General features: G+C 42.6%; 1 protein-coding gene across 2 annotated transcripts in view; it reads left to right on the top strand.

Annotated features, from left to right (window-relative positions):
• creb5b (cAMP responsive element binding protein 5b) overlaps window positions 1-18268 on the top strand; it is a 41494-nt gene that overhangs the window by 14559 nt on the left and 8667 nt on the right. For both annotated transcript variants that reach the window (XM_078253137.1, XM_078253138.1), the window contains exons 6-7: window positions 6090-6216; window positions 7537-7647. In XM_078253137.1, the coding sequence (XP_078109263.1) occupies window positions 6090-6216; window positions 7537-7647 (238 nt within the window). The remainder of the gene's footprint in view (window positions 1-6089; window positions 6217-7536; window positions 7648-18268) is intronic.

Here is an 18268-nt window from a genome sequence, read left to right on the forward strand (position 1 = left end):
CCTCTGACTTGACAAATGCCCTATCCACAGGCAAATAAGGGCACTAGTGTCAACTGTGTATATTCTGTAGGGCTAATGCACATAGTAGCAGGCAGAGAGCAGAGAAGAACACATAAACAAAGGTACAGAAAACAAAGGTATACAGTGTAATTAATTACAAAAAAGGAAGGAGAGAAAAAAAGGAGAGAATGCAGGATGTACATCTGACCTGAATTAAGATGAGCTCATTGTGTACTGCAGTGGGTTTAATAGTGCGTTTGTAGAGGAACGCCCAGACTCTGTTCCCTCTCATTCCAGCGGGGCTGTGTCATCCCTGCCCTGGGGCCACCACACATGCAGGCTCCTGCACAAGCAACTCACACACAGGGACATGCCTCACAGCTCTGGGGAGCGCAGGGATCACAATGCGGGGAAGTGTGGAAAAGGGGGATCAGAGGTGGACAGAGGAGAGGAAGAAAGGGATCAGAGGTGGATGGAGGAGAGGAAGAGGGGGATAGGAGATAGATGGAGGAGAGGAAATGAAGGATCAGGAGGGTGGAGGAGAGAGGGAGAAGAGAGGCATCAAATGTGAGGACATGGGTTTTCTACCAGGACTTGGCTAGGCGGATGGAGGAGAGGATAAAAGACATGTCTGCACAAGGAAAGGAAAAGATAGATCATGTTTGAATGGAAGTATGGACAAAGTGGAATTAGAAAAATGAAGGTGTGGGAAAAATGCACTGAGAATATGAAAGTAAAGTGAAGATGGAAAACTGAATGACAAACAGAGGATTGAGACTGTCAATGGAAGACAGGCATCAGGTGGCTGGATGAGAACAAGAAAAGCTGGTTAAGGAGGAGAGGGACAAACGGGCTAATCAAAAGTCAGATGAAGAGGAAGAAGGATGAACTACTGTTAAAAGTCAAAGGGGCACTGGAAGCCAAATGTTACAACATCAATCAGGTGCTGCTGACAGATGCCAGGTTAGCTTGTAACAAGATGACACAGTTTTTTTTCTGATTCACTGGTGATAGGAATGTACTGTCATACGTTTTACTTTCATTGAAAATGAAAGACAACCCATCTTTGTCAGCTCATGGCATCTAATAAATCAAAACAATGTCATATTTGGTGAATAAATACCACAACACTCATTCTAATTTGCTCCAGAGTATCATCCACCGCCATTTCTCAACTGTGTTTTGGCATTGCTTAACTCAGCTTGAGGCTCTCTAATTTGTGGACACCCCATTCCAGATCCATCCCAGTGCAGCACCCTCCCAGCATCCATCCCTCCCTCTAGCCCGCTAATAAAAGTCAGCCTGTGTCGTAACCCATTAGGGCTGATTTATTTGATCAGATTCGTATTATTTCCTCAGTCCAAACCCCATGGCACTCTCCTCCCACCAGTGATTAAAGGCAGTAAATCAGGGGCAGGTCCTGTGCAGTGTTTACTCAGAGAGCCAGGCAGCTGCAAGCTGTTTGAGGCCCTTGTTTCTCTCTCTGTTTACCTCTGTTCCCATGGCGACTGCACCACCGTCTCTCGAACGTCTGGAACTTGGCCCTGGGCTGTTTTGGTTACGTTCGAAAGTTTTTAGCTGCTGTGTCTACCCAGAGCTCGCTGTGACTTCACCCAGCGAGGAGTCAGCGCAGAGATGTTGGACAAGTCGAAGAGGGAAAGAGAGGGAAAAGCGAGCAGAGGAGAGGAGGGAGGGACGAAATCTGGGGGTGGGCAGGCACAGGGTGGGGGGAGGGCGAAAAGCCAAGAGCATTACATCATTGCTGGAGCAGAGTCAGAAAGGGAAGGATATGAGTCAGTGGACTAACTGCACCTCTCTCTCCCTCTCTCTCCCTCTCTTGCTCTTCTTGGATGGCAGCCAAGCTCCTTGTGTTTAAGTCTCCAGTGCTTGAGTTGGAGTTGGGACTGTGGGGATTGGGACAGTAAAGCTTAGTGTGTGTGCAGACTGCAGGATTTGGGGGTTAGAGCAAGCAAATCCAGAGGAGCTTGAGTGTGGGCACCCTGAGGGGTCCAGAAGAGAGTTAGAGAGGATTAAAAGGACAATAAGAGGAGGGGAAAACAGGAGAGAAAATAGCAGGATAACTTAGAGAAATAGACTATGGAACAAGAGATAAAAAGCGAAAGAGGGACTGAGGGAGAGAAGAAGGTCTAGCAGTGATGTCATGGTGGAGTGAAGGTGGGCGGGGGGGCGGATGGGTGGTGCGATGGTGGTTCTTGGGCGGGGATTGTGGAGGAGAGCTTGGCTGAGAGCGAGGCACTCAGTAATGTGAGAGTGCCGGGTCAGGACTGCAGAGTGTCTACCTGCTCTCCCCTGGGGCCCACAGGCTATTATCAATCCCCTCAGTGGAGCCACAGCCTGTCATTATTCACTCACATACATACACACACATGTTCACACACAGTTGCATGGCCATGCACACACTGGCGAATGTATGTATTCACTCACAAACACTCTGAACATGAATCCACTAATCCACTGTACAGTCTGGTGCATAATGTATTCATAGGCAAACACAGAAGAGAATTAAATAGAAAAAACACCCCAATTAGAATGCTTTTACTGTGTGGATACCCTGCATTACAAGCTAAAGCTGAAATTATGCATTTCAATAAAATGTGTTGATACTTAGGGCTGCAACTGACATTTATTTTGATTGTTGATTAATAAATCTGCTGAATACTTTGTCAATAAATCAATTAATTGAAGAATGAGAAGGCAAAACACACACAGTCAGGAATATTGGTTGAAAAACGCTGACTGGTTTCAACCTCACAGGGTCTTTATCAGGGCGGAAATAGTAAAACAAAAAACAAAATAACATTTGGGCTATAACATGTTGGATATACAGTAGTAGTATTAATAGTGTAAAATAATAGTGGACTTGCCCTCCACAAGTTCCCAGAACCCAATATGACATCTTCAAATAGCTTGTTTTTTTCTGACAAACAGTTCAAAACCCCCAAAAATACAATTCATCACCATATAAGACAGACTTAAGCAGGGAATCTTTTCTGTTGACTAATCAATCAATCGACTAATCTGTCAACTCTATTGATATTGTAATGCATACAGAGAATATCATGTACACATCAATAAATCAGTGGTATTTTAAGAGAATGGAAGTAACAACTTACATTCATTAATAGTGGATTTTTTGTCTAAAAATGTCTTTATTTATCAGCAGAGTCAGCACAAAGCTGAGTTAATCCCCAGAGGAAGTACTGTCAGATGTTAGTGTTGTTTTTCCGCCCACTGGACAAGTGGGTTGTGTTTTGGTATGTGTGTGCTGGTGAAGGACACAGCGTTGGTCCTCCCCCTGCTCTGCTGCAGGTGACAGGCGCAGCAGTACAACCTGTACAAGCTTCAAAAGAGCCTTTCTTCTCTAGAAAGCGAGACCCTGACCTGCAACAACCAGCCTGTGCTGTTTCCTGACCTCTCCCAGTTATTGACTGTCACAAGTAGCTGTGTGTTAGTGCATTTCATTGTCTTATCTTATTAAGATGGACAGCTGCAGTCAGATTTACCTTTCCTAATGAGAATATCAGCGCCTTAAAGCAATTAATTGATCTGTCATTGCTGACTTTGAGAAGGAATTTTTCTGGCAGACACTGGACTTTAAATAGTTCACTCACATCCCGTACCTAGTTTGAAAACGTTTTCTAATTTTTTTACTCCTTAGCTTCATGGTTGAAAAGATATGATTTAGCCAGGACCATGTAACATTACTTTAACTCAAGTGTGCATTGCATCACCATCATTATATAGCATGCACAAGGTTATGATGGTCTTGGACATATATATTTATGAATATATAGATATTATACAGTATAATGTATAGATATGCAAAGGACAACATTGTAATGTGTTTAACATTTGGATATCCCATATTGTGCAAAAATAAATCAGATACATTAAATAGACTACTTTTGAAACGAAATACTGTGAATGAGCCAATTTCAAGTTAAAGAGCTGTGTGCAAAGATTTTACAGCATAGTTTTAAAGATATGTTCGCTTAATACTACATCTGCAGTGTTAAAAAAAAACTCATCAGGGAGTCATCATACTGAATACAAACCCGGCAAAACAGTTTTTATGTACAAAATCAGCAGCGTGTCACTGCCTCGTGACTGTTATTTCATCCTGTTGGACGCTGGCAGAGTCTAAACGCAGAGGGAAACTGTGTTGATGTAGCGCGCAGCTACACTGCATACCTCATTGTACTTTCATGACTTTTCCCATGTGGAAATGTTTGGATTCGCAGTGTTGCTCAAATGTCATACGTGCTGTTAAATGAGTGTGATTGTGATAAATTGGGATGTTAGACAGGAATGACACACAGTCGGGATGGTAATGGTCCTGTATGTGTGGAGCAATCTTAAATGTCTGGAGCGTAAATGCACATATTTAGGTCTGGAAAAATACAGGTATTTATTCAGGTGGGGGAGTGTTAGCTCTGGTGCACCCCCTCCCCATTTGGCCATCACTCCCTCACTACTCACTATTATGGTAACCCAGGCTATGATGTGGTCAGTTGATTACATTAACCCATTGAACACAGCTAACCTAAATGCTTCTTGTTTGCACTAATTTCTAAATGCTCAAGGAAATGGAGCTTTATTGACTGGCAGTCATCCTGATGATATTGATAACTGGAGACTTATTGATTTTCCTGGTACAGGTTATTTAAAAATCAAGTAGTGAATGCTGTTTTTTTAAGCTGCAGGGACTGAATAGTTACTGTATGCATGAGGGTGTAGCAGAACCCTGCAGCTGGGAATTTGTGTTCTTACAAGCAGGGATTTGGTGGCAGTTGTATGAATGATGTCACCGTGTGCAGATGGAGTGGTCTGTGTGTTTGGATGGCTGCAGCCCTGAGCTAGCGACTGTGACAAGACTGCTGTCAATAGTTTAAGCTTAGCCCGGGCCTCATCTGTATATGTGATTTATTGATGTGGCCATGAGTGTGGATAGGCCTGTTGTTCCGCACACACTTTTGTGGTCACCAAGGGAGATTTCTTTCTTCCTCACAGGGTTCCAAACTGCTATAGCAGTTTCTAAAAGTGATTCTAGTCATGCACGATTCGTGGTTGTTATGACAAATATTGTGAATTCATCATTGCCGTCATCGTTATTCATCCATTGTACTACATGAAGTGTGCTTGTTTAAAGTGCATCCAAAAACAGATTTCAACTGCAGCATGAATACACGTCTATACACTATTTGTTTCCACTCTGACTTTGTAGTTGCGGAAACGAGTGGAAACTAAAAATGAAATAAGTTGGGGAAAGCATTTGCTCTGTAATAGCACAGATGTGAAATGAGTAAATGTGGGAAATTGTTTTTAAGATGCAAGAGCAGTGTAGTGATCTCACATTGTAGAATTACAATAGGGTTCATTTCAGGTTAAAGCATTTTGTGAACTTCTGTTAGACTTGGTTTTTAAAACATCTCATATTAATAAATATAGTAAGACGTCATGTTAACCCTTTAGCATTTACGAGCAGAAATTAAACACTGAATTCATGATTTATAACACATTGTACGGTAGTTGTAAGCCGATATAATGGGTGTTTATTAATGTTTTTGTCAACAATTATAACTCCTCCAAAATAGGCAAATAATGATTGAATGAATGTAACACAATGAATCATTTAAAATATAAAAATAAAATAAATACATAGTATTTATTAAGTATTTTTATTTTATAAATGTAGTCACAAATTACTTATTCTATTATAATTATTATTTATAAATGAAGTATTTATTTAATTGGATCTTCACTCTCATCACAACTGTGCAAACTGTAGGCTGATGAAGGCTACAAAACTAGAAAGTGGACCTTTAATTACAAAGGATATTTGATGTGTGTAACCATCCAATATTGTTAGAAATGATTACAGCTATGTTATACTGCGTTATCAATCAGTCATTATGTGTTTATACAGCAGTTATGGATGCTGCACCATGGTGGTGGTGGTAGCTGGGTTTGATGTTGTTATATGACAATGCCAAAAATAGCAATATCAGTTTTCTACAACAGTGCCAAACATGTTCTCTGAATGTCTGTCTGTGTGTGTGTCTTCTCAGGCCTGTCCCTGGCTCTCTGTCCTCATTGCTGCACCTACGAAACAGACAGAGACAGCCTCTGCCAGCCTCCATGCCTGGAACTCTGCCAGACCCGACCATGCCTGGCTCCTCCGCTGTGCTGATGCCTGTGAGTACAACAACGGCGCACAGAGCACATTTACTCATGGGTGTACTTGCAATCACAAAAGCAAAGTCATTCCCTCACATGTGACGACAGTAACAGCACAGCACAGCACATAAACTATGTATTAGTTTGGGATGTTTTCTATCACCATTAAAATAATTTACCACAGTTTATAAGGAAGTAATCTCCTGTATAAATGAAAGAGTCTACCTCTGGGTTTGCAATATAGACTTTATTGTAATTAAGCCAAAAAGAGGACCAACATTGGGAAGCGGGGAATGATAACAACCCAGAGAAAGCTCCTCATATCAGGATTCTAATGATACAACATATGTTCTCATTGTAACAGAAGACAGCCTATGTTTATGGTATGAGAAAAAAACTCCCATGTTTATTAAATTAAGAGCTAAGGGATTTGGGGGAAGATTGACAGTTCAGGAAAGGGGTGCAGGTTTGGGTGATATTTTTACACAAAACACACTTAGTGCAATTAAGGCTGTGTGTCAGGTTCTAGGCCTGAGTCTCTGTGAATGCGTCGGGGTCAGACAAATGGAGTTGGAGAGAGACCATTCCCTATAGAGACCACCACCCAGAATTAAGCAGCTGGGAGGCCATAGCAGCTCATGCACATGTGCATGCAGACACTCACACAAAGGTTTCATCTTTCCTGCATATACTGCTCAGTGAGCACTGCTTGCATCATCACTCTGCGCAGGTGACCTCTCACCCCTGTCAGCTTAACCAGCTGATTTCCTCACATTCTCAGTCTCAGCTGTGACACATGACCATACTGACACGGGTCACTACGAGACAGACTGTAACTACACACACACACACATGAAGACCGTTTCTAATGCATTCATACAACTAGCTCGCACCTACTCACATCTCGTTCACCTTATTATCACATCCTGTACCAAGAGGGGCTGTGGTCTGATGTGTTAGTCCGACACTCATTACACTATTATCAGAAACACACACACCCCTGTTGCACTGGCTTCCTGTGTTAAGTCCCTTCGTGCTGGCTTCCTGTTTTGGGTCAGCTCCAGTTATCATCACACAGAGCTGTGCATAAGGCAGCCTGTCATATAAAATCAGGCTCCCGTGCTCTCTCATCTCGTCCCCCATAGCCTACGGTGCTGGAGGATGAGTCTCACGCTTTAAATGCTAAAATTTCTTTTGTGAAAGCAGTGATAGCATCTTGTTATAAAATAGCATAGATCATAACTAAATAAAGAGTTTTTACTGATTTATCCTGTAAAAAAGTATATAATATGTATACACTTGTGAGTATGACTGTTATCATGGTGTTGTAATCTTCAGATGGAGAGACAAATGTCCATGGGCTCCAATATGATGGGTATGCAAGGACCCGCCCACAGCAGCTCCTGCTCTTCCACTCACATTCCCTCCATGCACTCAGAAGCCAAACTGGTGAGTATATGGATGTATTCACATTGATTTATGCACGCACATAGACAAATGCACACACTCGAGCTAAAAGTGTTGCAACTTTCTTTTCCACTGGGCTGTGCCAGCAAAGCTGTGCTCTTAGGTCTGTGTGGATTTCATCATTTGGTGTGTAATCAAAGCTGTGTCTGAACCTGCCAGTGCAGCGCTGGAGACTGGCTGGAATAAAGGGCCCTTTATGTGGTTGTGGCTGGGCTGCCCACCGACTGCCTGATGTATATCTTAATGTACAGAACATGTTCTGTAGGTCCTGCAACTTGTTAGCACTAGTTTAACACAGCAGGGAAAACATCAAATGACCTAATCCTTCACAAAGCAGGCAGTTAGAGCAGTGGGAATGAGACGTAGCTGAGAGAGGAGAGAGACAGAAAGAGTGAGAGTCAGAAGACTGACTGACGAAAAAGCTGAAGAGAAAGAAACCTTCCACTCAGTTTGACTTTGCATGTTAGCACTGCTAATACTGATGCCAGTGACTGATAGTATACATCTGATTAATGCCAAATAGATGACATTTACAGTCTAAGTGATATGAATTGATTAACACTGTAGCAACATGACCACCAGCCAATCTTTGTTTTCAAAATAAATAAGACTGGAAAATGGAAAAGGCTCCATAGAAATAAGAGCAAGTGTCATGGAAATCAAAAACATCACAAGCCATAATAAAAAGCTTTGGCTGCTCTTTGTGTTTAAAAAAGGTTCACTGATAGCTGAGTTTGCCGGACAGAAACATCTTGTGGAGAGAGAGAGAGAGAGAGAGAGAGAGAGAGAGAGAGAGAGAGAGAGAGAGATAGAGGGGGGGAGGTAGCAGAGGTCATAAGAAGAGTTATTGCTCTGATAGAGGAGAGCGGGAGCATTCCCAGGGCATTTAATTCTCCCTCTTCCTCCTGCTTTCTCAAGATTGATCGTCTTTGTAGTCTTTTGAATCTCTTCAACTGTTCCTATGGTAACACGTTCGGGTAACACAATATTAGTGTATTAGGCTTATCTCTTCCCTGGCCGTCATCCAGACACATCTTACTCTTTTTTTCTCCTCCTATCTATGTAATTGAATTGTAAATGCTCTGTTAGGCCTCCCATAAACATATGCAGTCACTAAATGGCTACAGGCCCCTCGACCATGCAACTTTCTGGTTAGTTGGCCATTCAGACACAAGGCACAGCAACCAAATGTGAATCAATTGAGATTCTGCTCCCTGATGTCTGAACGCAACTGATGGAATTCCATGATTGTGGACAGAAAGTGAGAGACTAATTGTGTTATCAGGGTGCGATCTCCAGCGTGGGTTTCATAAGCATGGACGGGGTCTCTAATGTCTGTAATATCCGCGCCTGGGTCAGGTCGATAAATACGGCCTCGCTATCGGATAACTGGGCCATGATCAGGCCCATGTGTCCCCTGCGACATTCTCAATCCGGCTCTAATCGCATTACCACGACCATGTTGACTTTCCGCCAATGGGAAATCTCTGCACTGTAACCCCACACCCCCAAGGCATGGACCTGGATGCACTCTTTCTGCTCAACGTTTACATTGTGAGAGCGGAGAAGGGGATTGAGTGGGACTTTGATAGACATGAAGGAAATAGATAGACAGGCAGAGTTAGCAAGGGAGTTGAAAGGCGAGAGACGGTATCAATGTTCTGAGAAACCAAACTGTGTGTGAGAGTGAGAAATTGGACAAATTATTTGTGCGTAACATGAAAGGGAAAGGACTTTTGCTCGGTCTAGTTTTCTTTGCATTTCTGCATGTGTGCATGCATGTATGCTCATATGTGTGTGATAGTTTGATATATTGTGGTAACTGGAGGCCTCAGTAGCAGAATTAACCCTCCCCTGCCAGAGAAGCCATGCCCAGAGCCTGGGCTAATGAAGGCTAATTGATTTTGTGGTGGGCCAGAGCAGCAGAGAGGCCTGTCTCTGGTGTAAATAGTTAATGAGCCGAAGGACTGCTGTGGCCCCTTGGGGACTCATATCTCGCTCTAAGTTCTCTGTTTGTGCTCTCTAGACCAAAGACTGTATCTGCATCAGTGCCCATCTTTGTTCTCTTCTATCTCTGATTTTCTGCCGCCATTTAAGTGGTACAGCAAAGCCCGATGGTGCAGTAACTGACTTGTATGTTTTCCTTTTTGGCTTTTAGCTGGTTGTCTGGGAGTGTTTTATTAGTTTTGGTTCAAGTGTTTTTTTTTTTCTTCTTCTTGCGAAGGACTGGGTGCTCATGGTGCCGGGTGTGGTTGTGTTTTGCTCTGTTGTGGTCTGGGGAATAGAATGGTGCGTGTTGTGTGCTGGAGGTTGTGGGATAGTTGACCCTCACAGTGTAGAGGAAACGCTGCAGAGAAGAAGCCAAGTTCCACAGCACGCTGGCCAAAGCATTACGTCAATGCTCAGAGCCAGTTCTCCACAGGGCCTCGCGAACAGTCGCACACAGACATACTCGCTGGCTGCTCTGGCTCTGTGTCGTACTCTACGCCTGGTGTCACATACTTACAGCCACAGACATTTATACACATACAAACAGTCAGGTACTTAAAAACAACAGCAAATGAGATGTACACACATGCATTCATATACACAGAGATGCACATACAGTACTAAATAAATGCATGCATACATGCACAGTGTTCTCCTCTGAATACCTTCCTCTTCTGCTCAGATGGTTTGATATCTTTGTTTGTATGATGAAAGACATTCATTATCATTTCTCATTTGTAAAAAGGGAAGCCCAAACAAGTCCTTATCAAGCTGTTTCTAAATAACATCTGCGAGTATCCGACTATGTGACTTGACTTAGCTCATGTCAGTGGTGGAATTCTGCATTGTTTTTGTGTCCCTTTTAAATGAGCTCCATGCTTTCCACACATCCTGCTTGCCTGCTAATTTCAGACAGAGAGGCCTTGAAAACAGTTTGGTGCTGTTGTATGAAAATGTGTTATTTATTATCTCCCAATTATCTATTGTTTACATTGTTACTAAGGACAATACATTTGTCACTAAGCATCAGGCTAGGTGCTGAGTTTTTTATGAGGTAAACAATACTATATGTTCCTTCATTGCAGCTCTCTTGGCTGTGGAGCTGGCACTAGATGGGTGGATGACATAATTCCTGGCATGCTCTAAATGTACTCCTTTTTACTTGAGAAGGGAAAAAAACAGTGTGTCTCTCTTAAAGAAACACTTCATAGGACACAGGAGGACCAATAATCAAAGTGTTTCTAGCACGGTAATGTAGCTTTTTACATTCCATTTACACAACCCTTACTGTTCTTATGTTTTACCATAGTTACAGAATTGCAACAGGCATTTAGGTTAATAGGCTTGAAGTTCACATTTTGCCCTAAACAGCAAACAAGTGAAACATGAGAAAGTTACATGCATATTCTGTTCAGAAATTCCTAGAAAAGCCACAGCCACAGATGTGTCAGTTTTCAACTTTGCTACATGATGATTGATTGAGCGATTAGCTCAGTATGAAGTCATTTGTAAGCAGTAAAACTATTAGTGTAAATGGTAACCCTATTGCGTGTTCCATTCATTTTCTTCCACCGTAGTAGGGAAGCACCTCTGGCTAAACCTCTTGTTGTGAGGAGCAGCAGCACACACAATAGGAGTCTGACTCCAGGTTTTGTAAGCAACATCTGTATGAATGGTGGCATTGTCGGGCTATGATGTCATTGGAGAGGGACGGTTAGCTAAGAGCACAGCTGAATCTGCACGCTGCTTCACTGAGCTCTTGAATATGTGCAACTGCACTGTATATGTTTGTGTGCATGCTCACGACTCGCTTTCAGTGCAATCATTGTCCTTGGAGTCGAAACATATCTGTAGTCTAAGTGGGCTAAAACAAACCATAGAGTTTGCAGATAGTATTTGATACAGATCTGTTATGTTTATATGTGTGGTTAGTTAAGTAAACGTGTGGATGTGCGATAAACAGCAATCAAACACAAGAACAAAGGACACAAGAAATAGAAAGTGGCCAATGTCAGTGTCTTGGATACAAAGAAAGTTTTGTAGATGATAAACATATGATGTTTCTCACTATTGCTATGGAGGCGAGTGGAGTGCGAGCTGAGGAGCTGCTGGATCAATGTGTGTCTGCCAGTTTATCAGTGTTGGACACAGACCAGAGAGGGGCCCCTCTCTCACTGCCTCCACTGTGTTGCCAGTGCCAAAGGGTCTGAACCACATACATACTGTAGTAATAGTAAATCAAAGGTAAATGGACATGATGTGTTTCAAGATGTTGAGTCTCTTATTTGACAGGCTTTGTCAGCCCTATTCCCCAACAGGATTGTCTGTTGTAATAGTAAACAATGTGCTCCATTTATACCAACTGCTTTCACCAGTTAATTTAGGCCATTTATACAAAACTTTAGCTACTTACACATCACTGCTGAATCATAGAATACTATTACCCCTGTTATGGATATATTTGCTAAACACAATCAGTTAGATTGCTGCATTTTTCGCATTAGAGAGTCAACCTTGGCAGAAGTGCCAGTCATTGTTGCAAATTTGAACCCCGACAGGGTGATGCAGCACCCTGACGCAAATTAAATGGCTCCTTACTAAATAAATCAATAATTTGACACAGATATTGATTTAAAAATATAAATTTAAAAATAGTCCTCCAGAGTCTGATCAGAACTAAAGCAACGGCCTGCTATACAGCAATAACAGACCGTAGAATGCCCTGATTGACCAATCAAAATTGAGTATTCAACAAAGTCGATTAAAAATATGATATAATTTATGAGATTTATTTTTATTTATTTATTTTTATTTACTGTAATAGGACATATTACATCAACCTACACTCTGTGAGCATGTTCAATTAACCATGCGATTTCAAAAAGCTGAATTTATGATGGCAAAGGCAAGAGGCCACTGCCATTGTATAAAGTTATACAAATAATAATAATAATAATAATAATTCTTTAGTAACCTGTCTCATACCCAACTCATTTTTACATTTAGAAACAGGGTTTTGAGGCCTGGTCAAATGACCTGCTTTGACCCATTCAGTTCAAAGTTTATACAACATCACTGCATCAATCAAAAAAGGGATTTAAGTGACATTAACATGTCTTAAAAATGTGAACAAAGAGTGACTCCTGTGCGAACCTCCTGAAATGGATATAGATCAAAGCTAAGCAGTTAGAGCACTGAAGGGAACTACATTTTGTCATTTGAAACTGATAAAAAGCAGAGAAACTTTTACAGCTGAAAGTTGAAGCTTGACATTGAAGCTACTATACAGCGAGGTCTTTTAAGGACTGTGTATACTGGTAAATTTATATTATGAGTAGTTACGTGTGTGTGTGTGTGTGTGTGTGTGTGTGTGTGTGTGTGTGTGTGTGTGTGTGTGCGCGTGGGTGGGTTGTACAAGGGTGGCAGTTGTGGCGCAGAGTGTCGCATCTGTTTGTCTTTGGATGACTGCGTGTTGTTTTAGCTGTGCTGATGGGAGGTGTATGTGAAGGCCATTTGGTCATGGTTCAGGGCCTGTGAATGGGACGGGGCTCCGGTAGAGCCAAGCTTGGGTAAACCAGCTGCCATCACCACACGGGCCGGACTGGACTGGTCCAGCCAACATGAGCCCCCCTGGAGCCTGAGCAGTAAGCGAGATACTGGACTCACTGGACTCCAAAATAACCACTCAAAACACTGGAGAGCTGATTGGAAAAAGTCTGTTGTGTCAGAGATTTTCAGTCTGATAAAGTGTAGTCAATATTGACCAGATGGGTCACTACTTCATCTCTGTTAATGCTTACACATTAGACCCACTTCTATTTTCTTCATGGTGATCAAAACTAAGAGCTTCTTCTTTTTATATTCCTTCTCTTTGCTTCTCAGTCATTTTTACAAGAGGAATCTTGTGCCTGTGGGTGTCTTAACAATGTGGGATCCCAATGCAAATGTTAATAGAAATATAAGTATTTATTTTACAGGACACAGTCTAAATGAAAAAGCCAAACACAAATAGGAACACTGGTTACAATTTACATCTAAACAATGAATGGGAAGTTAAGGGTCCTGTTTCTGCCAAAATACACAAGCATTTGAGGTCTGTTATTTTAAGCATCTGTGAAATGATCAAATCAAGTCATCAAATTGAAGTTACTCTAATTAGCATGCTGACTCATAATTTGCCCGTCGCTTTTGATGCCACAAATTAAGACATATGTTAGTGTTTATTATTGTATTCATGATCTGTCTGTCTCCCTCGCTCTGAAGCATTCTCTGTATTCAAGATTGTGGCAGTGTGTGTAGTGATAACCATGTAGGCTGCACCGGAGCAGGGCTTTACAATAGAGGCAACAGTGGGGATATACAGACTGGAGTCAGAGGCCCATCCATTAACTTGACAGGGTGGAGAAGCTGCCAAGAGTATGAGTGCATGCTTTGGAGCATGCTCCTCAGTGGGCGTGTGTGTCGCTACGCCCATACCGCCACAGTTCCTCCGAGCACCACTAGAGCGTTGGGCCCTGGCAGAACAGCCGGGCAATGTCCATCTCCCCGTTTGTGACTGGAACCATAGGGAGGGTCTGTTCAGCCCCGGCTCTGATCAGCTTGGCCCAGAACCCGAGAGAGGAGAAAGGGGGCGACATTACAGCCCTCCCATCAGACTGTCTGCCTGTACATTCCCTGAGGAAATCAGTTTAACAGTCCCCAGCTCTTGGCAAGCAGAGGGAGAGGGGGTGGAGGAACAGGGAAGAGGTGTATGTGTATGTGTGTGTGTGTGTGTGTGTGTGTGTGTGTGTGTGTGTGTGTGTGTGTGTGTGTGTGTGTGTGTGTGTGTGTGTGTGTGTGTGTGTGTGTGTGTGTGTGTGTGTGTGTGTGTGTGTGTGAGAGAGAGAGAGAGAGAGAGAGAGAGAGAGAGAGAGAGAGAGAGAGAGAGAGAGAGAGAGAGAGAGAAGGGGTGGGATGTTACTGCCTCTCTAGGCGAGAGGGAAATCTAATAAAATTGAACTAATGGGGGTGTGGAGTTTTAGGGCACAGAGAGTGGGTTTTGCAGACAGGCACTGGTGGGTAGTGGTGGCGGTGGAGATGAGAATGGAAATGGATCCTCTGAGTGCTTGGCAAAGCAGCAGAGCCAAACTCCTGCTTTCAACTGCAGATCGTGAACCCTTGTCGGGTTTAGAGCACTAGTTAGGGGGCCTTGGCCCACAAGAAACGCTGCCAGGAAAGTTACAGCTATGATATATTATGCAATTAGAAATGCGGAGTGCTTGCAAATGATCACTACTGTTCTAGTATAGTGTTAACAAAAGGCTGACAGAGACAGACAGAAGCTTGAATGTTTCTCCTTGGACTCTTTAATGTGAAGTGGAAGATCTCCATTTGAAAATGTGATCTTTTAGCACTTAAACAATGACTCCACAGACTGGTTAAATCTTTCTAACCTGCTGTAAGGCGCCAGAGGGACACAGGTCCCCTGATACTACACTGCTCCACTTTTAAGGGGAATAAAAGTGCTCACCCTGACCTCGCTGAGTTTGATTTACCCATCCTGAGGCGGGTGTGGTCTCTTCCCTTTGTACCTGCTCCGTGCTCTTGTTTCCTCCTCCCAGGGTTAATAGATATGAAGTCATCTGGCTAGGAGAAACCTGAATGTGTTCTCAGGATGTACCCAGAGCACTCACAGGGACATCACTCAAAGCCCCCCGTGTCACAGAGGAAGCAGCCATTAATAAATATTATTAATGGGTGATCACCTGGTATCGCTGAAACCACATAAATGACAAAAGCCTAAAAAAAAGAAGTGGGAGTGGAGAGGTCAGGGGGCAAAGGTCTAAGAGGAGAGAGCTCCCCTCTGGGCAAAATATGGCTGAACGAGGGATGGTGTTTTAACAATGGAAAATCAATAGTATAGTACACTTACAGACTGCATGAAATGTAGTGTCAAATGCATGTGATTACATACAGTCAGGTCCATAAATATTGGGACATCGACACAATTCTAATCTTTTTGGCTCTATACACCACTACAATGGAGTTGAAATGAAACAAACAAGATGTGCTTTAACTGCAGACTTTCAGCTTTAATTTGAGGGTATTTACATCCAAATCAGGTGAACGGTGTAGGAATTACAACAGTTTGTATATGTGCCTCCCACTTTTTAAGGGACCAAAAGTAATGGGACAATTGGCTGCTCAGCTGTTCCATGGCCAGGTGTGTGTTATTCCCTCATTATCCCATTTACAAGGAGCAGATAAAAGGTCCAGAGTTCATTTCAAGTGTGCTATTTACATTTGGAATCTGTTGCTGTCAACTCTCAATATGAGATCCAAAGAGCTGTCACTATCAGTAAAGCAAGCCATCATTAGGCTGAAAAATCTAAACAAACCCATCAGAGAGATAGCAAAAACATTAGGTGTGGCCAAATCAACTGTTTGGAACATTCTTAAAAAGAAAGAACGCACCGGTGAGCTCAGCAACACCAAAAGACCCGGAAGACCATGGGAAACAACTGTGGTGGATGACCGAAGAATACTTTCCTGGTGAAGAAAACACCCTTCACAACAGTTGGCCAGATCAAGAACACTCTCCAGGAGGTAGGTGTATGTGTGTCAAAGTCAACAATCAAGAGAAGACTTCACCAGAGTGAATACAGAGGGTTCACTACAAGATGTAAACCATTGGTGAGCCTCAAAAACAGGAAGGCCAGATTAGAGTTTGCCAAACAACATCTAAAAAAGCCTTCACATTTCTGGAACAACATCCTATGGACAGATGAGACAAAGATCAACTTGTACCAGAGTGATGGGAAGAGAAGAGTATGGAGAAGGAAAGGAACTGCTCATGATCCAAAGCATACCACCTCATCAGTGAAGTATGGTGGTGGTAGTGTCATGGCGTGGGCATGTATGGCTGCCAATGGAACTGGTTCTCTTGTATTTATTGATGATGTGACTGCTGACAAAAGCAGCAGGATGAATTCTGAATTGTTTCGGGCAATATTATCTGCTCATATTCAGCCAAATGCTTCAGAACTCATTGGACGGCGCTTCACAGTGCAGATGGACAATGACCCGAAGCATACTGCGAAAAGCAACCAAAGAGTTTTTTAAGGGAAAGAAGTGGAATGTTATGCAATGGCCAATTCAATCACCTGACCTGAATCCGATTGAGCATGCATTTCACTTGCTGAAGACAAAACTGAAGGGAAAATGCCCCAAGAACAAGCAGGAACTGAAGACAGTTGCAGTAGAGGCCTGGCAGAGCATCACCAGGGATGAAACCCAGCGTCTGGTGATGTCTATGCCTTCCAGACTTCAGGCTGTAATTGAATGCAAAGGATTTGCAACCAAGTATTAAAAAGTGAAAGTTTGATTTATGATTGTTAATCTGTCCCATTACTTTTGGTCCCTTAAAAAGTGGGAGGCACATATACAAACTGTTGTAATTCCTACACCGTTCACCTGATTTGGATGTAAATACCCTCAAATTAAAGCTGAAAGTCTGCAGTTAAAGCACATATTGTTCGTTTCATTTCAACTCCATTGTGGTGGTGTATAGAGCCAAAAAGATTAGAATTGTGTCGATGTCCCAATATTTATGGACCTGACTGTATATAGACTGCTAATTTATAGATTTATCCTAAAAGCTGTGATGTCTTTATGGTGTCATGGGCTGCTCATCCTCCTGTTGTGTCTTTGCTGTGTTTTTCCAATTTTTAACAACAGCAGGGCAGACAGTGGTAGGACAGACTGTGTGCCATCCCATCTGTGAGTGCCCTGTACCACCACAGGCTGACACCTGCACTGATTTAATGACTGTTTTCTGTAGCGGCCATGTTGCTGCAGGAGAAATGCATACGTATGTGTGTGTTATTAGAGTAAAATGAATGTGGTGGTTAAGTTCTTATGCTTAGCGCAGTCTGGGGGAAAATACAACCATGTGTTAAAGAGTCATTAGGGAGCTGATGAAGGTGTTTAAGAATCACAGCCTGCTCATCATCGCTCTGCTAACGTCCCGTAGTTGCGTCACTGTGGTTCTGGATACAAAGACTTAAGTTTTGGCCGAGGTGGGTTTAACTGAGCTGGAGTCTCAACTCCAGATGGAGCAGTAGCAGACACTTAGACACGCAGAGATAGCCTCAGGAAGAAGTTTATATCACGGTAAGGGTTTTCTCTTTTGACTCAATTTGAACCTTGTTTTTTTTCTTTAAACTCTACGTTAATTTAAGTGTGTTAAAATAATACCTTCTACTTATTTAGGTAGTCGACTTTTCTTGCTATGTTTCTTTACCTTTTGGATCTGTTGGTTATGTGGGATGGGTTTTGCATCAGATATGCTGTCTTGGTTCAACAATGTAAATATGAACTTGTTTTTGATGAAACTGGTGCTTTTCTTTTGTGTTTTGTCTTAATCCTGTTTGTAACCATCACCACTAAGGCTTTTGGAGTGGCCCCTCAGCTTTTTGACCTGCCTCTGTACTCTGACACTCTTGGGCCTCTTCGGATGCAGGCTAATTCAATTAATAAACAGATAGCGCTGCAATACCAGCTGGACAGCTCTCAGAGACACTGATAAATGAGCACTAGCTGTCTTGGGCCAATGTGTGTGGGGAGGAGACACTAG

This window comes from Sander vitreus, chromosome 6 (genome assembly GCF_031162955.1).
Source record: "Sander vitreus isolate 19-12246 chromosome 6, sanVit1, whole genome shotgun sequence".
Taxonomy (NCBI): domain Eukaryota; kingdom Metazoa; phylum Chordata; class Actinopteri; order Perciformes; family Percidae; genus Sander; species Sander vitreus.